General features: G+C 36.7%; 1 protein-coding gene across 1 annotated transcript; it reads right to left on the bottom strand.

Annotated features, from left to right (window-relative positions):
* Positions 1-316: 316 nt before the first annotated feature.
* LOC143610260 (uncharacterized) lies at positions 317-844 on the bottom strand. The gene has a single exon (XM_077084791.1). It carries the CDS (start codon positions 842-844, stop codon positions 317-319), a length of 528 nt encoding a protein of 175 aa, XP_076940906.1.
* Positions 845-23,557: the final 22,713 nt, after the last annotated feature.

The following is a 23,557-nucleotide window of genomic DNA, read 5'->3' as shown; positions in this document are numbered from 1 at the left end:
AGCAGATAGATTTTTTTTTTTTGAACAGCTAAATTTATTGAAACTTCAAAACTAGCCTAGCAAGAAGCTAGACTAGAGGCAAAAAAACACCAAAGCAACCACACCTAGTACAATACTATTCTCAGAACGAAAACGAACACCATTTTTCCCAATCCAAACCCACAAGTTTTCCTCTATTTTTTACCCAAAGGAAGCTGTATCTTTTTATGTCTTCTTTGAGGTGCTTGACCGATACTCTTTTGTTATCAAAGATCGCCATGTTTCTTGCCTTCCAAATGCACCAACTTGCTGTAAGAATAATTGATTGAATGGCCTTTCATTTATTTTCTGGAATCCCAAGATGAAGATGAGTAGTGAGTAGATAATGGAACTCAAATGCACACACTGGAGGAACCTTGCACCAACTACTTATGAACTGCCAAATTACCAATGCTACAAAACACGACAGAAAAATATGATCGGATGATTCCTTTTCTCCTTCACATAGGGAGCACCACTTTATTTCGTCAACCGCGTTTCTTTTAAAGAGTTCATCTGAGGTGGAAATCCGACACATCTCCGCTTTCCACCCAAAGAGGTTAACCTCCATCGGGACCCACCAATTCCATTCCATTACAAACGGCAGCCTGACATTAAAGTTTGTTGCACATAATTTCCGACAAGAGCTGGTTGTGAATCGGTCATCACCTTCAGGTTTCCATGTACACCTATCAGGTTTTTCTTCTAAAACCCGGCCCGATAACACCTCCAAACAGTCCCATAACTCCTGTATTTCAGCCGGAGTTGATGGTTCGACCAACCAGTTCCAGTTCCATCCAGCCACTGATGATCCCTCAACCGTCATCTCCCGAATTGTGCAGCGTTTGTTACGCGCCAACTTAAATAGCAATGGGAACAGCTTACAAAGAGGTTTGTCTCTTACCCTGGTGTCAATCCAGAAAAGAATTTTAGCTCCATCACCCACGTTACCCTTTATTTGTTCATTTAACAATACACCTTTAGCCAAGAAAAGTTCATATATTTTCAAGATGTTGTTCCAAACCCCAGTTAGTATTGATTTGGAGGGGATAAGGTTAACACCCCACGTGTTAAAGTGGATCCCGGTAACCACTCATCGCCACAGTTTTTCTGGTTTCGTTTTGAATCGCCACCACCACTTAGCAAGTAAACTTAGGTTTGTGTCTTGTAACGAACCGAGACCAAGGCCTCCCTGTTTTTTTATCTTTTATCACTAGTTCCCAGTTAACCCAATGGATTTTTCGCTTTTCTGAAGAGCTCCCCCATAAGAAACTCCGTCAGATTCATTCCAACCTTTCGATGTCTTGAATCGGGGCTTTACAAAGGGAAAAGAAGTAATTAAGAAGTGCATCAAGAAATGATTTTATTAATATTAATCTACCTCCCATCGATAGGTTAGAGGCTTTCCACCTTGACAACCGTTTTTCAAAGATTTCCACCACCGAATTCCAGCTGTTTATTACGTTTATGTTTTCTCCCACCGGAAGGCCAAGATATAAGCATGGGAAGTTTTCAATTCTACAGTGTAATCTATTTGCCATATTTTCCACCTCACCCACTAGAACATTAATCCCCACAATTTCACTTTTGTTAAGGTTAATTTGGAGCCCGGAGACAAGATAAAAGCATCGAAGGATCCTTGCCAGGTTCAGCAAGTTCGTTTCCGACCAAGTATCTAATAACACAGCATCATCTGCGAATAACAAATGAGTAAGGCCCGGTCCATCATTTGGGATCACGATCGGTTGGAGTAGATTGGCAGTAACCGCACGACCGAGTAGATAAGAGAAATACTCCATGGCAATAATAAAGAGAAAAGGCGACAATGGGTCACCCTGTCGAATACCCCTGTGACATTGAAATTCCCACGTGGGGGACCCATTGACAAGAACAGAAGCACAGGCCGAGTGGAGAATTCCGTTTACCCACATTCTCCATTTGCTCGGCAAGTTCATAGCATCAAGAACCTTGTCTTTGTAAGACCAATTGATTAAATCAAAGGCTTTGGTTAGATCAATTTTGAAGAAGTAGACCTGTATATTGGATTTCTTAAGCCATGCTAGTAATTCATTTAAAATTAATGGTCCACCTAGGATACTTCTTCCTGCCACAAAAGCCATTTGAGAGTCCAATATCAATGAATCAATCACCCCTTTTAGTCTATTTACTAGAACTTTTGATATCACCTTGCTAATTCATCCGATTAGGCTAACCGGTCTATACTCCGAGAAAGATTGAGGGTCGTTATTTTTAGGGATAAGGTGAATGAACAATGAACCGCACCATTGCTAATAACCCCGCGTTCGTGAAAATCCACCAACACCCTATAGAAATCATTACCCATAATATCCCAAAAGTGTTTTATGAATTTGAAGTTGAAACCGTCTGGACCTGGCGCCCGGTCTCCACCACAATCCCAAATAGCTAACTTAACTTCTTCCATTGAGAAGAGCTGGGTTTAACTTCGCCCCATCATTTTCTGATAATCTCCTCATACCCGCAGCCATGAATAAAGGACATTGATACTTAATGTTGTTTGATATTAAATAGAATAATAATAATCATAATATTAAAATTTAACAATTTACAAAACGTCAAAACTTGTCGGCAACACAATGTTCGTTGATACTTAACAATATCTTTAGTTGACATCTTGATCATTACAAATCTTTCCTCTTAATAAAAGGCAATTTGCCATTAACTAGAGGTATTATATACACAATAAGAAAAGAACAAAAGAAGCAAAGATGAGGTTAGACTCGTCAACATTGACATTCATTTATTTATTTATAACAATTGCTTGAACAACAAAGAACAATGATGAACACTTCCACTTTAAAATCCAAATCCACCAACATTTCCAAGAAGCGAACTTAAATCCAACCCTCCAAGACCACCATTAGATCCATTAAGTAATGATTGTATCAAGTCTCCACCACCACCACCACCCATGAATGCTTGAAGCAATTGATTGCTCGCACCACCACCGCCACCCAAGAGCGCTTGCAAGATCTGGTTATTCATGTTACCGCCACCCATCATTGGTTGCATAAACCGATTATTCGCATTAGTACCACCATATCCCATCATCATTGCCTGGAGATTGTGGTTTCTTTGATTATTTATTTGATTCAAGAACATCTCTTGATGACTCCTACTTGGAACCCCGGTGACCACTTGTGGCTTTCAAAATAATTGAAACGAAAAACAAAACAACCATAGTTAATAATATTTTTCATGTATTGAATAACTTAAAATCAGATTTTAAAATAATAATAAAAGTTATAAAACTATAAAGCTAAAACGTCAATAACTATAATGATATTAACTAGGGCTGCGCACGGTTCGGTTATTAGGCGAAACCCAAACAGAAACCGAAGTAATCGGTTATTTGAATATACAAACCGTTCGGTTTTCGGTTTTTCGATTTTTCAATTTTTAGTTTTTTGGTTAATTTCGGTTTTGGTTCGGTTATTTTCGGTTTTTTTCAATTATGCGTTGACATTGCAAAAATAAAAAATAAAAAATGAAAATGCATATTTTAAGATTGTATAAGAACATGTTAGAGTACCACAGTCCACATATATATTGAATTCAAAAAACAAAAATAGACACGTGTTATGTGGAACTATACAAATACAAAGTTGCTAAACAAAGTTTAAAAATTAAAAAGTATTAAAAGTTTAGTCCCGATCTTCATTAATCATCTTAAAATATTTATGTATCTTAAAAGTTTAGTCCATTGCTCATCATCTTGATAATCTTTATCATCATCAATCGGTTCGGTTTTTTTCGGTTTTTTAAAAATGGATAACCGAATTGAAACCAAAATTTTGGTTTTTCAAAAAACAAAAAATTAACCGTCGGTTAATACTTCGTTTCAATTTTTTAGGTGCAGTTTTTTCGGTTTCGATTCGGTTAATTCGGTTTTCTGCTCACCCTAATATTAACTAAGAATAGAATAATAAACAGCACGTACGCGTAAAGAATAAGTGATAATCAAATAATAAAAACTATAACGGTTAACAATGTACCTTGGATGTCGCACATGCCAAATGAGCATCAAATCCACATGAACCACACCGGTACAACCAACCCTTGCTCCCCTCTATCACACCACACACATCACAACGAAACCCACCGCTCACATACGGTGACGAAAACACAAGGCTGAGCTGGTGAAAATGGCTCGAGTGAGATACCAACAGCGGCAACGTAGCACACACTGCATGGATATTAACACTGCATTCTTTGCAGTTGTATGCAGAGCCATCCCCGTGATTCGCGCAAGCGTTGCAAGTGAAACCGCCATTCGGGTTGCCGAGGGAGAGAGGGTGGTGGTGGTGGCAAGGGTGGGTGATTCTTGAAGGGAAATGGTTTATTGTGGCTTCCGATTGCCTCCCCATGTTCACCAGAAAACTTGCCTCAATACATACATACACAAATGCATGTGTGTGTATATATGCACATACACAATGATATTTTATCTAAGTAACCCCTCCACCACATAACATGAAACGCGTTGGTGGATTAAGAGTGATTTTATGAATAAACAGTTTAATGAAAAGACATAACTATCAATTAAAGATCTAAAATATAGTATTTCAGTGAGCTGAAACAAGATCAAGAATAATTGTAGGTGAAGTTTAGGGCCGTCCAAACCGCTCGTCGCTCGAACTCGCTCACCGCTCGCTCGAAAATTGCTTGGAAATTGCTCGCTCGTTTTTTCGCTCGATTGTAAACGAGCCGCTCTGCTCGGTTCGGTTTGTAAACGAGCCAAGCAACGAGCAAGGGTTTGCTCGGTTCGGTTCGGCTCGAATATTTGTAGTTTGTTTTAATATATATATATGTGTGTGTGTGTGCATATCATTATATATACACTTATGTGTACAAAGATATAGATATATTTAATTTATAAGTAATACTGAAATATTAAATTATATTTACTATTAGTTTACTTGAAATATTAAATAAATAAAAATAAATATGCAGTGGTGTAACCGTGTAACACAAACCCTAAAAGACTAAATTCACATTTCACAATATGTCATTATCTTATGTTTCCACCGCCAAGCCGCCACAGTCCACTTCAACAACACTTTCATGGAGAACCAAATCCCTAACTACTAACCTGCATCGATTCAAACCAGCACAATCACAACATCAGTTGTCACCCTCTTGATCCACACCGTCACAATCAATGCCACGACTCCACTACTCTATATCCACGCCGTTGAATCGGAGAATCCAAATAGGAGTCGCACGCTAACAGCTATTCAAAGGCCGCTCTCGGTCTTAAAGTGTAGTCCTCTCGTATTCTTCATTCCAATCTGAGCGAAAACGAGCCGAGCCGAGCCGCTCGGTTTCAATTCGAGCCGAGTTCGAGCAACGCTTTCTTGCTCGTTTACTTAAATTCGAACCGAACTGAGCCGCTCGGTTACTATTCGAGCCGAGTTCGAGCAGAAGCTCGCTCGGTTCGGCTCGGTTCGTGAACAGCCCTAGTGAAGTTAACTACATGATTATGAGTAATAGTCAAATACATTGAGTTAGGTTAGTACTATCTGACTATTTCAATGGTTTTTTATTCACACACTGTTTTATCATATAGCTACTTCTTGTTTTAAATTTTAGAAATAATATTAGACTTTTCCTATTATTATTATTATTATTATTATTATTATTATTATTATTATGATTATTATATAAGAATTTATCATTTTATATTTTTAATTTATTTGGCTGTTTATTTTTCAATTGATTTTAAATTTTGATAGCGTTTTACATGATGATTGTTGATTATGATGTCATTTTACATTACACTATGATATGATAGTTCACAATATTGGCATATGATCATCCATAGAATTAACTACAATTTAGGACATAATTAAGGACATAAAACCCATGACTATCTGTTGTGAATTTGCGAACCAACATAAGATTCTTTGTCATATTGGGAATAACTAAAACATCACACAATTGAAGTTTATTGGAAACTTGTGAATGCCCAATATGTGACATGGGAAGAATATTACGTACCATTGCCAAAGGTGATTCGGGCATTGCTTAAATAGGGAGTCGGTTTGTGGACATGATTCGGTGTCATATGCTGTAGCACCCGATCGTATCAACATACCAAGCAATTCAACAAATCTACCTTGAGACTTAATCAGCTTAAACACATAAGAAGTAAGAGTATGACGAGGCATTGCAGCATAGTGATTGTAGTTTCTACATAATTGGCAAGCCGGTTTCATGATATATCACGACTCACGAAAAGGGAAACTTTATAGTAATATTGATTAGCAGAAAAGAGGAAGGAATGGGGTGAAGAAAGGGTGATTGAGGTTATTGAGAGGGAGGCATAGATCGATTGTGAGAAATTAATCTCTATACCAAAATAGTGAGAGAGAGATAGCGGCTTGGCTCAGCTCGATAAAATTTGTTATACAATTAATTATAAATATTTCTATACAAATATATACAAATTTGACATTTTTCATTTTAACAAATATATATTTGTTTCTATTATATTTCTATATAATTGTATGCAAGAGTTACATTTTTCGTTTTAACTAAAGGCTCAGCAAAAAAATAAAAAGAGAAAAAAAAATAGAAGAAATAGAAAAGAGATATCAAAATAATACATTTTATTTTATATGGAATGAAGTCTCCTTGCATAGAGCAATTTCAGGGTCTTCCTCATAATCGAGTCAGGCCCAAAAAAGGCATGGTGCCTAAATATATGATTTTTAACCTAATCCAGTAATCAACTGGTGCATTTAAAACTCGGGGTAGGGCACTGCCCCTTCTTGTTATGGTTATTAAAACACAAGTTTGTAACAGTTTGTTTAACTAGGTTTGAGTTTTTCAAGTGTTGCAACAATTTGTCTAACTAGCTATAAGCCGATAACTATAATAGTATCTTTTGAAAAAAGAAAAAAAAAACTATAATAATGTGTCTAACTTCTTGTGTTTGATTCAGCATTGTAATTAGTTTTGACTTACAGGTTCGAGAATTACCATAATCCAAGTATATGGCAAGCTCTTCTATCAGTTGAGCTCTTCCGGTCGATGTTGAAATTATGAATTGGAACATAATAATTTATGCAAAAAGTAGCATCGTTAGCCTCACCAAAGGAGTCGTGGTCTCCCATTGATCACATCGATGTGATTAGTAATCCGAATGGTAATCTGAAAGGTACTTAGAGTAAACAGTGATAAGTGTTGGTTGGAGTGTATGTGCTATCTGCTTGTCTTACGCAAAACGGGAGCGCGAATTAACAACCAAATTCTTGAGAAATCTGACATATATATTATTGAAATATTATTGAATGTTTGAAAAATTACATAAGAGTAAGGATTTTTTATAGATATTTCTAAATTTGGCAGGCATTGTTATATTTTAATGGACAGAACTTGAAATGTCTGATGTCTAGCTCGTTCAACTAGGAATCTAGGAGTAATTAACGTAGCACATATATTTATGGAAGACCTATTCCAACGGATGAAAACAAGCATTGTATAAATAGATTTAAATTGTTATAGCTAGGGTTAGATCACCGTGTTAACCTGTTTAAATCATACAGCATGATACATGTTTAGATTGAAAGGCTGACAATCTGACATTTAATATAGTTGACTAAGTCCATAATTTCCATTTAACTATTGCCATTGGACAAGCTATACATTGACTTTTTATAAGTTGACCAAACATGTTCTCATTTCCATTACTCATTAAACAACTTCCCTGGCTATGCCAACTTGACAAAAACACTCTTATTTACATCCATTTCATCCCCTTGAAGTTTGGACACAAACACACATACAACAAATAAAGATATGATGAATTCTGGATTCAAGCATTTTAGCCATGCACACAACCTCATCATGCACCAAGCACATGAAGCAGCCAAGATGTCATGCTCCGGTTGCAACCTGTTGATCATCGGGACCGCATACGTTTGCTGGCAATGCAATTTCGTGTTACACGCGCAATGCTTTCATGCGACTCGGTCCCTAAAACACCCTTCTCACCCTTATCATCCTCTAACCTTAGTTCCTTACCCCACTTATCCCTCCAATTCCTTTTACTGCAACTCCTGTAAACTCAAAGGAACCGGATTATCCTATTCATGTTCTGATTGTGAGTTTGACCTCCATGTCCATTGTGCTCAATCTGGTGCTCATAGTGGTCAAACACAAAATACTCCTCTTCAACATGCACACATGCATGGACCACAAGTGGGATTTGGTACTGCTCAAACCAATACTCATAACCCAAATACTAATCCCCTATATTCTTCCATGAGTCCAAATACGCGGTTCGAAGATGTGGCTTCGATTAAGGATTCGTATCTTGAACAGATAAAAAAGAAGCAGGATGCGGAATTTGAACACGTCAAAATGAATATGTTAAGGATCGAGATCGCAGATGAGGAGGCTCGATTAGCAGCTATTCATCGCCAACGTATCTTAGACATGATATAGTTGCATACTAATGGTTAAAGATCGTTCTGATTTCTATATAAAGAAAACTGGTTGTACCACAGTTCTCAATGATCGCTGCCGTTCTCTTCACTTGAGTGTCATTATAATGTTCATTTTCATTGTGTATGGTGTTTTTAAACTTGTCTTTGGATTGCTATTCATTTGTGTCCTAATTTCTTCACTTTCGTATGTACTACTTCTTGTGAGTTGTGAACCCTTATAGGTCACATCAATTTCATTACAAAACCGTTAAGACGCGTATCATTTTTCATCCCAACAATTCTAAATCCGTTTTTAAGTTATTTAATACAAATAAATAATAATAATAATTTTTTAATTCAAACAAATAAAAATGGAGACAAGAATAATAAGAATAATATTAATAATAATAACTGTCCAATAAAATAAAACTAAATAAAAAACATATATTACTTAATTCAAAAAACATACATAAATAAAAAAGTACAGACTAAATAAAAACAAATCTAAATAAAATAAAGCCGGCCATCAAGATTATAAGGAAAGATCAAATCACAAGGATCAAAATCAGGAAAGATCAAATCACAAGGAACAAAATCCTCCTGTCAATTCTACACCTTAATTACATTTATTTAGGTGCTGTTTGTTTTTGCAGACATAAACTGTCTGCAAGCTGATTTCATCTGTTTTCATGTCTGCAACTGAAGATGTGGTCTGAAGATCTGCAAGCTGAAAATATAAGACTGTTTGTTTTTATAAGCTGATACTGTCTGCATAACTGTCAAACTTATCTCACAAGATAGAAGTCATTTATTCAAGTTACATCTAGTTTTTAGTCTTTGCCTGCCATGCCGATTTGGTTTTGGTGGGTGGTGGAAGGTGGTGGTGGTGGATGGTGGTAGTGGCGGCGGACGGTGGGTAGTGGCGGTGGATGGTGGTGGTGGACAATGGGTGGTGGTGATGGATGGTTTTGGTTGGTGGTGGACGGTGGTGGTGATGGATGGTGGTGGTGGTGGGTGATGGATGGTGGTGGTGGCGGTGATGGATGGTGGTGGTGGTGATGGATGGTGGTGGTGATGGATGGTGGGTGGTGGACGGTGGTGGTGATGGATGGTGGTGGTGGTGGCGGACGGTGGTGGTGATGGATGGTGGGTGGTGGACGGTGGTGGTGATGGATGGTGGGTGGTGGACGGTGGTGGTGGCGGTGATGGATGGTGGTGGTGGTGGCGGTGATGGATGGTGGTGGTGGTGGGTGATGGATGGTGGTGGTGGCGGTGATGGATGGTGGTGGTGGTGGCGGACGGTGGTGGTGATGGATGGTGGGTGGTGGACGGTGGTGGTGGCGGTGGATGGTGGTGGACGGTGGCGGCGGGGTACGGGGGTGGTGGTGGCGGCGTACGGTGGGTGGTGGTGTTGGCGGACGGTGGTAGGAGCAGTGGATGAGAGGGTGGCTGCAAAGGGAGAAGAGTAGGGTTTTTTTGTGAAGATGTTTTAAGCAAGATTTCCTTGCTTTTCTTTTAAGATGAAAGAAGATAACTTCAGATCTGTTTTAAAAAAAAAAACAAACAGTCTTCAAGGGTAATGTCTGCGCGCCTGCAGACATTAGCTCCCTTGAAGATCTTTGAAGAAAAAACAAACACCCCCTTAGTCAATGTATATTTTTAGTAAAAAGAAGTATTTCCCTTCATAGATGCCTAGCCTTTTGTATTTATAGGTCTTTTGTATTCTTGTAAAAGTCAGTTGATTATTACCATCCTTATATACCTTAATCTCGTCAGACATGTAACCGTTGCTACTCCTCCTCCCTCCGAAACTCTCACCACAAATGACAACTCTGTTGTCAATCCCGATTACCTAGCCTGGAAAACCGACGACCAAAAAGTGCTCCTCTTAATCAACTCTCCTAACCGAGGAAGCAATGGCCGAAACTATTGGCTTACAACAACTCAAGCTGTTTGGAAAGCCCTCACCAACGCATACAGCCACTGTTCCATTGAACGGATTCACAATCTAAAAGACTCTCTTCAAAATGGGACCTCTTCTGTTTCTGATTATGGTCAGAAGTTTAAGGCTTTAGCCGACCAACTTGCAGCCATAGGACATCCAATTAGTGATGCGGATAAACGCCACTGGTTCCTATGTGGACTAGGCGCCTCCTTCGAAAACTTCTTGACTTCCCAAAGGACCATTCACCCGGCTCCTTCTTTTCGTGATCTCTTGGCAAACGTTGAGAATCAAGAAATGTTAGTCCAGAAACTCCATGGTTCTCAAACACCCCAAGCAGCCTTTTATGCTCATCCGAACAAAAGCAACATCTATCGCAACTCCTCATCTCGTGGGAGAGGACGAGGCTCTTCTTCATCTCGTGGCCGTGGAGTCTCCTACCCCAAACGCCCTCCTCATTGCCAACTATGTCGCAAAGATGGCCATTATGCGAGTACATGCCCTCAGCTTGCTTCTCATGCTCAAAAATTGGCCTCACTTGATGCAAATCTAGCCGCAGCTTTTCATGCTCAATGCAACGTTGCCTCTGAAACTCCCGATTGGACCGCTGACTCAGGTGCTACAACACATACGTTAACCTCAAATCATGGTTTAAATAATTCCACATCTCCAACCGGTAACATTCGTGTCACTTTCGGGAACGGAAACTCGTCACCCGTCACCCATGTTGGGAATACTAACTTAAATAAAATACCTTTACAAAATGTATTAGTAGTTCCTAATCTCACTAGAAATCTACTATCGATTAGTAGATTAAAGAATGATTCACCGGTCGATGTTCTTTTTTCTAACGATTTTTTTCAATCCAGGACTGAAAAACAGCGAAGGTTCTAGCTAGAGGCACATGCGAAAACGGTCTTTATGTTATTACCCAATGTCACAAGTCACTTGTTGCTGCGCTTTATGCTTCGCATCTTAATGCATCGTTCAATAAATGGCATAGTCATCTAGGACATGTTTCCTTTGACACTATTTCAATTTTAAATAAACCTTGTCATGTTTTTGTTACGTCTTTGTTACCCAAACCAGGCTTATGCAACTCTTGTGAATTATCAAAAGCGAAACATTTACCATTTATTAACAATCCCAAACGAGCACAACATGTCTTGGATCTAATCCACTGCAACCTTTGGGGACCCGCACCAGTGACATCAACCGATGGTTATCGATATTATGCTATCTTTATTGATGACCACTCACGGTTTACATGGTTCTATCCACTAAAAGTCAAATCCGAATTTCCGAACATTCTCATAACCTTTTTGGCATTTGTTCAAAACCAATTTTCATCTAATGTCAAAGTTTTTCAAAGTGATGGTGGAACCGAATTTACAAATCACCAAGTACAAACGTATTTTCAACAATATGGCATCCATGATAGACTATCATGCCCTCACACACCCGAATAAAATGGGAGGGCCGAACGAAAACACCATCATATCACTGAAACTGGCTTAGCTATGATGTTCAATGCCAATGCACCACCCAAACTATGGTTTGATGCCTTCACCACCGCCACTTACATTATCAATCGTCTTCCCACAAAAATTCTTGAAGACAAATCACCTTTTGAAATATTATTTCAACAAACACCAACCTACTCTAATATGCGTATTTTTGGTTGTCGTGTCTTTCCTTATCTTAGAGGCTATACAAAAAATAAACTTCAACCAAGGAGTGCCCCATGCATTTTTATCGGTTATAGTCCTAAGTATAAAGGTTTTTGATGTCTTGAACCAACAACCGGTCGTATCCATACGACTAGACATTCAAGATTTGATGAAGATGTCTTGCCCTTTCAAACCAACTCGACAACCACAAATACCACAGAATTACCCATTACAAACTTTGAAGAAAATATACCCACTCCTTCCCCTCAACAAACTCCCTCATCTAAACCACCTACTACTTCTAGCCATCAAAACAATAAACCTCCTTTCTGTGATGATGTCTCGGGCCACACACAACTCCCATCCGTCAACAGCCCGCTCACTACTTCCAGCCCAAACAGCCCAGAACCCGTAAGCCCACCTCTCTCCACAACGCCAACCAGCCCCATACCCTCAACACCTTCCACAACTTCCCCAAACCTATCTCCAAGCCCAATAAACTCACCACCTCCTATTCTTACTTCTGCACCCACCAACACCTCCCACCCCGTGACCGAAAACCAAACCATAAATTACCACCCCATGACCACTCGGTCGAAAGATGGCATTTTTAAACCAAAACATTATGTCGATCTTTCACAAGTCTCTACTTATCAACTGCGTCACTCTCTCTTCTCCTCTTATGTACCAAAAGGCATCAAAACCGCTCTCAAAAATCCCAAGTGGACTCAAGCCATGCATGATGAGCTCAAAGCACTACATGAAAATAAAACTTGGGCACTTTTTTCCCGCCCTTCTAGCACCAACATCATTGGATCTAAATGAATTTATAGAATCAAAAATAAATCCGCTGGATCTCTAGATTGCTATAAAGCTAGACTCGTAGCTCAAGGTTTTACACAAATACCGGGCCTTGATTTCTCTCACACTTTTAGTCCGGTTGTCAAGTCTTCCATTGTACGAGTTGTCCTTAGTCTCGCCACCATTAACAAATGGAATCTACGTCAATTAGACGTCAACAATGCGTTTCTGAATGGACATTTCACCGAAACAATCTTCATGGAACAACCTCCGGGTTTTGAAGATCCCCAAAAACCAACCCATGCGTGCAAACTAAATCGTGCTCTATATGGCTTAAAACAAGCACCACGTGCTTGGTTTCATCGCTTAAGCTCGTTTCTCACTGATCGTGGTTTTCAAAACAGTCGAGCCGATCCCTCCTTGTTCATATACAATCGTCAAGGCAGCTTAATTTATCTCCTTGTTTACGTTGACGACATCATTATCACCGGGAATAATGAACTTTTCATTACCAACTTTACCTCTTGTCTAAACAAGGAATTTGAAATTAAGGATCTTGGCTTACTCAGTTTCTTTTTCGGTTTGGAAGTCCATCACACAAAAACCGGTCTTTTTTTAAATCAATCCAAGTATGCCTATGACTTTCTCTCAAGAGCCGGCTTGCTAGACTCCAAACCGGTCGCCACTCCACTCACATCCAAAGATGTCTTCAACTCCCAAGGCCAATCGTTTCATGATCCCACTCTTTATCGGTCTCTCGTAGGCGCTCTTCAATATCTCACTATCACCCATCCTGATCTCTCGTACACCGTATACCAAGCCAGCCAATACCTTCATAAACCCACCAAAGATCATTTCCGACTAGTAAAAAGGATTCTTCATTATGTTAAAGGCACTTTAGCACATGGTCTCACATTTGACCGACCTCCTAACACTACTTTATTAGGTTTTTCAGATGCAGATTGGGCAAGATGTATCGACACACGAAGATCCACCTATGGCTATTGTAATTTAGGTGGAAATTTAGTCTCTTGGAGTGCTAAGAAGCAACCTACGGTTTCGCGTTAAAGTTGTGAGTCGGAATATCGCGCAATGGCAAATACAGCTGCAGAGATCATTTGGATAACCAACCTTCTTCGGGAACTTCACGCTCTACCACCGGGACGTCCAACATTATTGTGTGACAACAATAGTGCTTTATTCTTAAGTCAAAATCCTATCTCACATAAAAGAGCCAAGCACATTGACATCGATTACCATTTCATCTGTGAATTGGTTACCTCCGGAAGGCTCCACACCAGGTTCATCTCCACGGACAAACAAGTAGCCTACATTTTCACCAAAAGTCTACCAAAACCGTTGTTTGAAAAATTTCAAACAATGCTTCGTCTTGGATCACCTTCGTATTGCATTAACCGGGGGTATAAGGAAAGATCAAATCACAAGGATCAAAATCAGGAAAGATCAAATCATAAGGAACAAAATCCTCCAATCAATCCTACACGTTAATTACATTTATTTAGTCAATGTATATTTTTAGTAAAGAGGAGTATTTCTCTCCTTCATAGATGCCTAGCCTTTTGTATTAATAGGCCTTTTATATTCTTGTAAAAGTCAGTTAATTATTACCGTTCTTTAAAGATCGTGTGTATGGGCTCATATAATATGCTTCACACACAAAATACGATAGAAAGTTCCCAACCTTGAAACCCATGTCTACACTTCCATGTGCTCGTACGTACACAAGCTGGATATCCTTGGGTGTCATTGTGTCAATCGACACAAAAATTCTTTCCCGTACAAGTGAATAGCTCGCACAACCACAAAAGTAATAGACTTTCACAAAATGTTTTTTTAGATGACATACTCAAGTTCTTAATCATGCACGCCCGGAGGATTCCTACATTAGTTGATGTATACCCAATGTGCACTTCTTCAATACCGTGAAACTTTTTCCATCCATGCATGTTAGCATCATATCTTGTTTGAAATGTGAGATTAGTAAGTGATCACTAATATGACGATATGGTGATCACTATTCGCTAACCTATTAGTAAGATATACTAGTAATCATTACTGTATAAATGAGATGATATGACAGGAAAGAATATGATTCAATAGAGATCAAGTAGTACATGGACGAAAAGTGAGTTTATTGACATTTAACTTCACTAATATATATATCTTGTGATATCTTGTTTTCCATGTATTGTTATTACATGCGAATTCTATAGTTCTACATAAGTTTTATAAACACCAAGTGGAAAACAAAATTAACTTGTACAACTCAACACCCTCACTAGTTTTTTTATTCACATGTTTACTCCCTTGATTCCTTACATGATCATCGCGCATCTACTCCTCAAAATTTCACTCAAAATTTTAACAAATTTTAACTTACACTTTTATAACTCTCATAGCTTTTTATATTAGAGGAGTACTCGTATATACTATATATGTGTGTGTGTGTCTGTGTGTGTGCTTTTAATTAAGTTCAGGTAAGAAATGATCTTATTGTGAGAAATAATTCCAACCAATCAAATGTTTTCATTAGTTTTTTTCTTTGAATTAAATCCAAGGGTAAAATTATAAAGAGTTGCAATTTTTATATTTGGTAACTATTAAAGTTTTAAATGTTATTCCTTTATTAATATATTCATTTGTTATTTAGTTTAAATAACAAATCAATTCTTTAATGTAAATCGAATAACATGGGCTGGTCACTTATTATTTTTTTAAATTCTTTACTTTTAATTAAATTAAAAAAACAATGAAGATTTTGTTACCTCATCCTACATATTCAGATCTCACAATTAAAAAGCATTCTTCCTACATTTTAACATGATATCCTACACTATGCATCCAACAAAATAATTTTGTTGCATCCTATTGTGTTGATGTCTAATAGCAAAATCTCCCTCGCGTATTTTGTCCTTAAATTGAGCATTCTTCCTACCCCTAAAAACATTCTTCTTACACAAATAACATAAACAATACAAATAAAAACATGATATCAAACAAAATATCACACTGTAATCGTAAACATGATATCTTACACAAAAAAAATATGTCATAAAACAATAAGATTCCTAAACAAATATAAATAACTCTTTCACAGTTTCATATATATACACACAACCTACACGACAAAGAACACGAGTCATACAACTAAGAGACAGACAAATTAAACACAACAACCGCGATTTTACCCGGTATTACGAAATATACACCATTCAACTGTTACATACAGTGAACAAAACCTCATACACATGTCCTTTTCATTTTTTTTGCTGGGGTTTGTATCATTACTAGTTTGGGTAATTTTTTAATTACTGTGTGTAAACATCATATCACCAGATCAAATATAAACCCTACACATACAGATTTGAATTCAACTTTTAACTACACGATACTAAACCTCCTACACAACTTGAATATGCGTATGTTTCCAAATTGTAGGTAATTAGGTATTATTTTTCGTATGAACAAAACAAATATGTCACAGTAACCTATAGATTTAAAATACATAGTGTATAGTATAACTTATTAAAACTGGTATGATATATGTACAGATTCAAAAAAGAAGAAAGCTAGTTACATGGAAGGTAATTATGCAGCCATAAACTACAGAAAACCATTGAAAATGACCTTTTACATAATAAAATTACTCCTACACATGAAGTGTCTTAGTTAGATTCACAACAACGATGTATCCTTAATAACATAATTACTCTACACAACAATCATCACATCCTACATAGAAGTATCATATATGTATACATTTTGCATATATAGAGGCAAATTGACATCCTACACAACAAACAAATAACAAACATGTAGCCTACACACCACACGCTATATCCTTCATATCATAATTCCCTACATAAGAATCATTACATAACACACAGTAGTATCATCTATATACATCCTTTGTATACGAAACTTAATGTGTAGGGTAATGTATCTGAAGCAACTAATTGTTAAAATTTCATATGAACAATTTTAACAAATATCCTTATTTTATCAACTTCCAGATGATATCCGAAGCATCTGATAGACGTTTCAGTATCATAATCCACTTATTAGGACATCTAATTAGGGTTTCGAAACATCTAGTTGTAGAAAAAAAGGATGAAATTGGATGAAGAAAAAAAAATCTAACCTTGTAATTCTCGACGTTTGCACCTACTACACTATAAGAAACTAGGTTTTTATCAACAAAAACCCCTTTTATATGAAATTGCATCATAATCTTCACCTAAAGAACGAATATTTGCAAGAATCGGTTGAATGTTTGTGACGATTTTAGTCGATTTTGCTAATTATTGAAAAATGGAAACTGGTGAAGGTTGCGTGATATATGGGTTTTTGATTGAGAGCTGCCAATTTTAACGTTTACTCTATCAACAAAATTACTACACTACCATTTTTATTAAAAACTCATTAAATCATTGAACCAATTAGTTACAAAAATGACACAATGAATGTAGGTCATTGATCAATTTATTCAAGAGTTATAAATCACTTCTCACACTTCCCGCACTAAAGTGACTTGTACAAAAATGACTTCTCATGAATTACGTGCGCGACACTCCTAAACATCGATTTTTATTTCATGCGGTGGCATATTTGTAATTAAACCTAAAACCTACTTTCACGATCTTCATCGATTTCAAAGTAATTCATCGGGCGTATATAAATCTTCATATCAAATCAACTGAAAGAACAAATGTCTAAAGTAATGCGATCGGCAGCGTGAGAAATCTAAAACAGTCTGATATGCAAAATTGCTCAATTATTTCTTCCAGCAAATCAATTGGTCAATTGCGTATTCAAAAATTAACAAAATTCTTGAAACAGAGTGTGAAAAACAATCAGACACAAAATTCTGACTAAAAACAAATTACATACTTTAAACGTTCAGAACAAAGATATAAAAACGTTCATAACAAATTTCTAACCAAAACGAAAACATTTAAAACGTTCAGAACAAAACTTAAAACTAAGAAGTTAAAAATAAAAACAAATTTCAGAACAAAAATTTAAGAAGTTCAGTTCAAAAGATTAAACACTCAGAAACAAAAAACATTAAAACACTTGAACAAATCTTTAAACGTTCAGAAGCTCAGATCTAAAATTAAACTTTCTGTAACATGAAATTGAACACTGAAATCACCTTATATAATCTCGTTATCATCAAAAAATCATCAATCGACCATCGATTCCATCATATGAACAAATATGGAATGTATTTAAACTTTTATCAATTGAAAACAATTCCCAAATTTCAATTCAATTGAAGTGGTGTCTGCAAATGGCGCCGGTGATGATGGTTGAATCGGCGTAACAGTTAATTAGGATGGAATTGAAATAATTATAAATTTTCCACCGTGTGTTTTTTGAAATCAAATGTTAAGAGTGTCGCGCACGTAATATACGATAAGACATTATTGTATTGGATCTTTTGTCTATATATGCACTACTACATAAACTGGTATTTGCCACGAATTTTTGCTACAGAATAAATCCGTCGCAAATTTTGCTACGAAGTAGCTACGAATTAGCTAGGGACAAATTTTGCTATGATTTAGCTACGCATATTCCGTTGCAAAAAAAAAAATCCATAGCAAAATCCGTAGCAAACTTAAAAAAATAAGTATAATAAAAATGACTTCATAAAATTGGTAGCAAATTACATAGCAAAATCATGAATATAAATATTTACAGGTTCATTAAAAATATTTTAGTAAATCCATAGCAAAATCCATAGCAAACTTGAAAATATAAAAATAATGAAAATGTATATAAATAAAGTTTATTACAAAATCTGTAGCAAAATCAAGAAAAATAAATTTAAACTAATTTTATGATTGTGTAGCAAACTCGGTAGCTATATCGTGAAATCAAATAGTAAAAAAAAATAGCTAAAATAAAACTTGTAGCAACATCCATAGCAAATTTAAGAAATAATTATGGAAAAACTAATATAATAATTCAATAATAAAATCAATATAAAAAATCATATACTTAAAAAATAACTAAAATATTGGTAAAAGTCTTAAAAAAGTCTTCAAGAACCGAACTGGACCCATGATTATTATAAAAGCTTAGCCTTGTGACATTGTATTTACGAAATTGTGATCTTACTTTTGTTGATACTTGAATTTTATGGCACTTATTTGTTAGACAAAATGTATGTTATGAAACTAAGTTAGAATTCAAGTCGGAAGTAATGTTGTTTTCTTTGAATTTGAGATTGTTTCTTTTCAAATTATCCAACATCTCTATCTTTCATCTTTATAACCGTATCATTAGTCCAATACAACCCAGGCTTACCCCTATAGACATAAAAACCCATCACGACCCGTTAAAAGTTTTGAGGCTTATTAGAGTGGTGGGGGTGGTCCGTTATCGAAGGGCCATCACGCGTGATGGCCTCACGAACACCGCCGCCGGTCCCCCCATCACGCGTGATGGGGGTCCGGCCGTGATGGCCATCACGTGGTGAATACCAAGAAATCTGACCGTTGGGTTGAGGAATTAAAAAAAAAATTAAACAATATAAATTAACAACCATTTCAATCCAACTCAAAATCAAATCCAACTCAAAACACTCACAATCTTCTACTACAAAAACCTATTTCTTCACCACTTCAATTCAAAACAAAAAAATATGGATTTTCAGAGCAACTCGTTTCCGCTAGACACCGATAGCTCTTCGTCTTCGGACGATGACATTGTTGTATGGTTCCCGTTGTTATATAACGAACTTGAAGGCCCGAGCCGTCCAAAGAAAAAAATGGTAGATCGTGATCGTGTACATGCCCACGAAGTGCTAATGAACGATTATTTTGTGGAGGAGCCGAAATACAATGACGAGACATTCAGGGATCTGTTTCGTTTGCCAAAATCTTTATTTTTAAAGATTGTAGAGAACGTCGAAGCAAGCGAAGAATGGTTTCAAGAATCTTACGACGCGAGGGGCAAACGAAGTTTTACGGCGCTTCAAAAATGCACATCCGCTATTCGTCAATTAGCGACAGGTAACCCACCCAATCAATTCGATGAATACTTACAAATGTCTCAGAGAACTTCACGTGAATGTCTGCAATTCTTTTGTAACGCGATTATTAAATTGTATGGCAAAGAGCTTCTACGAAAACCAACAAGACACGACATTACATGTCTTTACGCCGCGCATGAGGCTAGATGGCATTTTCCAGGGATGCTCGGTAGCATCGACTGTACACATATCGAATGGAGGAATTGTCCACGGGAGTTTTGAGGGGCGTATGTTAGGGGTGATATCAAACGACCGACTATCGTACTTGAAGCGGTTGCGTCAAATGATTTATGGATTTGGCATTCTTATTTTGGTATTCCTGGCTCAAACAACGACATCAGTGTTCTATACACATCACCGTTGTTTCAAAGCGTGACAGATGGTACTGCACCCTTCTGTCCGTATTTTGTCAACGGGAGATATTATAGACGTGGCTACTTTCTTGTCGATGGTATCTACCCGGCATGGTCTGTTTTTGTGAAAGCCTTTTCGTTTCCTGTCGAGGTCAAGGAAAAGGCGTTCAAGAAGTTGTAAGAATCAGGAAGAAAAGATGTCGAGAGAGTTTTCGGTGTCTTAAAGGGTAGATGGTGCATACTTAGTCGACCGGTTCGTGCAATGAAAAAACCCATGATCTCTAGCATATTATATGCATGCATCATATTGCACAATATGATAATAAAAGAAGACGGACGTGCAATTTCTCCAGATTGGGTGCCAGATCCTCCTACTCAAGTTCCCGTTCCTGAGAACGTGCAATTAGACTTGCGGAACGAAGATATTCACCATCGGTTGAGATATGATCTAGTTGAACTTGTAGGTTCTTTAGGTTTGAAATTTCCGAATTCGGACGAGGAGTAGATTGTTTAATGTAACTTTTATTTTTTTTAATTTACTATTGTTTTTAATTTTTAAGTTGTAAAAAAAAAAAAAAAAAAATTTCCATCACACCACACCACCACCCACACCAAAATTCCATCACTAGTGATGAAAAGTGGTGGGGGTGAGGTGACACACTTGTATTGGTAGGAGCAAGTGATGGTTTTTAAACCACCCCCACCCCCCTTATCCTATATTACACATTAAGATACACATGAGTCGTGATGACCAATTGAGGTACATCATCGCCCATAAAGAGTTATAATGGGTCTCACGGCCATGATATCCGTTAAGACCATGTATGAACGTTTACAACTCAACAGTATTCATTATAATACAATCTTACATTTTAAATCCTTATACGACCTAATTATAATCCACTATTCTTCAACCGTGTCTCTTTATATAAGTTTTATAGTGTACTTTTTATGTTTTTTTATATACATAGCACTTATAATATATATATATCTTTTAAAAAAATAGTTATTATACATTTAGTTACTTTATATAATTTTTTATATTTATTAAGTTACTTCCGATTTAACTACTATCTTTTATATATATATATAAAAGATATTTGCATATCATAAGCAAAGATCAAATATTGAAAAAACTGTCAATGCTCCATTCTGGCTTACATTATACACATATTAATGTGCCTCAAGCACATATGGCAGTCAAAGAAAATTTTTGTGATCCTGAGACATTTAATTTATGGCATGACAGATTAGGCCATCCAGGATCTACAGTGATTAAAAGAACAATTGAAAATACTCATGGGCATCCATTGAAATATCAAAAGATTCCACAATCAGATAAATTCCTGTGTGTACATCTTGTTCTCTTGGAAAATTAATTACAAGGCCTTCGCCTGTAAAAGTTGAAAAGGAATCACCTGTATTTCTTGAAAGAATTCAAGGAGATATATGTGGACCAATTCATCCAGCATGTGGACCCTTTAGATACTTCATGGTTTTAATAGACGCATCAAGTAGATGGTCTCATGTCTCTTTGTTATCAACTCGCAATATAGCTTTTGCTAAATTTCTTGCACAAATTATTAAATTACGAGCACATTTCCCTGATTAAACTATTAAAAGGGTGAGACTTGATAATGCAGGTGAATTTACATCACATGCTGTGACATTTGAGCCAAAACAAGGTACACCTCAATACGTATTTAACGATTAAGCAAATAAACGCCTTTTGCGTAACAAACGAATGATTAACCGAACGAGTCGGGTTATAACCCAGAAATCCCGGGGGGGGCATATATAAGTGATATACGTTTAATACAAGCTAAAATATTAGTAATATGACCTTAGTTTGATAGCAAACAAGTTAAACGAAAACATGCTCGTTTAACTACGCGCTATAGATTTAAACGCGAAAGATAGTTATAAACCAAGCATTGTATCATCCGTTAAGCCGAAAAAGACTTACCAAACACTTATTTGAAATGTTTTAAGCGATCCATGAAAATATTTTTGATTTTACAAACATATAGTACGTTTTTCTAATTTTACACAAAACTAGCCGAAAAACACTCGTTTTCGCGCTGTTTGTCGCACCCGATAAGTTTTTCGCGCCAAAAACCGAACCAGAACTAAATTTGGACTGGGATTTTCGTTTTTGGGCTTTTAGAATCAGAAACTTGGCCCAAAATGGGCCTAAAATGGGCGCATGGACTTCCGATTGCAGCAGCACCCCACCTCCTTTTTTTTCCTTTCACATATAAACTAGTTTTGAGATATTTTTACACATATTTTCACATACAACTTCTGGAATTCTTCTTCTCCAGCCTAAACCAGCAAGAAAGACAGGTAAAAACCTTATGATTAATCGATTTTTGATTCGTTTAAACTCGTTTAACAACATATAAACATGTCTTGATTGTTAAAAATCATAGTTAATCATGTAAAACTCTCAAAAATCATTCAAAAACATACTTTGATGTTAAACCTAGTTTCAAATCAGAATCATGATTTTTTTTGTCCATAAACACGGATTAAAGGGTTGAAACGGCGTTTTTACGGTTCAAAAGTTCATTTTTGTGCACTAGCCGAAACCCTAAGTTAAAGTGCTGTTCTATTGATGAAACTTGCTTGGTTTGTGATATAGAACCTGTACCTAGCCTACATAGGAGCACAAGAGCTTGCAAAGTTGATTAGAAAGGCGGAAACGAACCAAAACCGCTAAGGTAATGCCGAAACACTCGCTTACGGGCTGTTTAGATTAAGGTTGTGATGTGCATATTCTTAGGTCTTGAAATTTTTCAAGGACATCAGAGACCATGCCATTGAGTTCCTTTTCAAATTTGGTAATTTTTCGACCATCCTAGAATATTTGGCGAATTTATTACCGAATTAGGACGTTTATTTGGGAAAAATAGCTAAAGTACTTCAAAAATTATGAAATTTTTCTGGGAACTCAGATTTGATGTATTTTGATTACATATGAATTTTGGGATCATTTGGAGAAGTCTAAAGGTATTTTGTTTATATGCGTTCGTGTGAATTTTTATAGCCAAATTTGGGCCGAAAAGAATATTGCACGAGCTTTTTACATTCTGGAATTGATACAGATTTGTTTTGGGACATGATTTGAGTAATCAGGAATTTTTGTGAAATTTTTGGAAATTGTTTGGGGTAAACGAACGATTTTCAGGCGAAATATAGCTGATAAAATGAATTTTTATAAATTAATAAATCAGTAA

The sequence above is a fragment of the Bidens hawaiensis genome, unplaced genomic scaffold, assembly GCF_021521415.1.
Source record: "Bidens hawaiensis isolate Kalapana, Puna unplaced genomic scaffold, B.hawaiensis_p1.1 tig00002186_1, whole genome shotgun sequence".
NCBI classification, from domain to species: Eukaryota; Viridiplantae; Streptophyta; class Magnoliopsida; order Asterales; family Asteraceae; genus Bidens; species Bidens hawaiensis.
This window is presented reverse-complemented; position numbering and strand designations above follow the sequence as displayed.

Bases quoted from the DNA above. Each gene is read 5' to 3' on its own strand.
- LOC143610260 (XM_077084791.1), bottom strand. From the start codon at position 844: ATGACGGTTGAGGGATCATCAGTGGCTGGATGGAACTGGAACTGGTTG.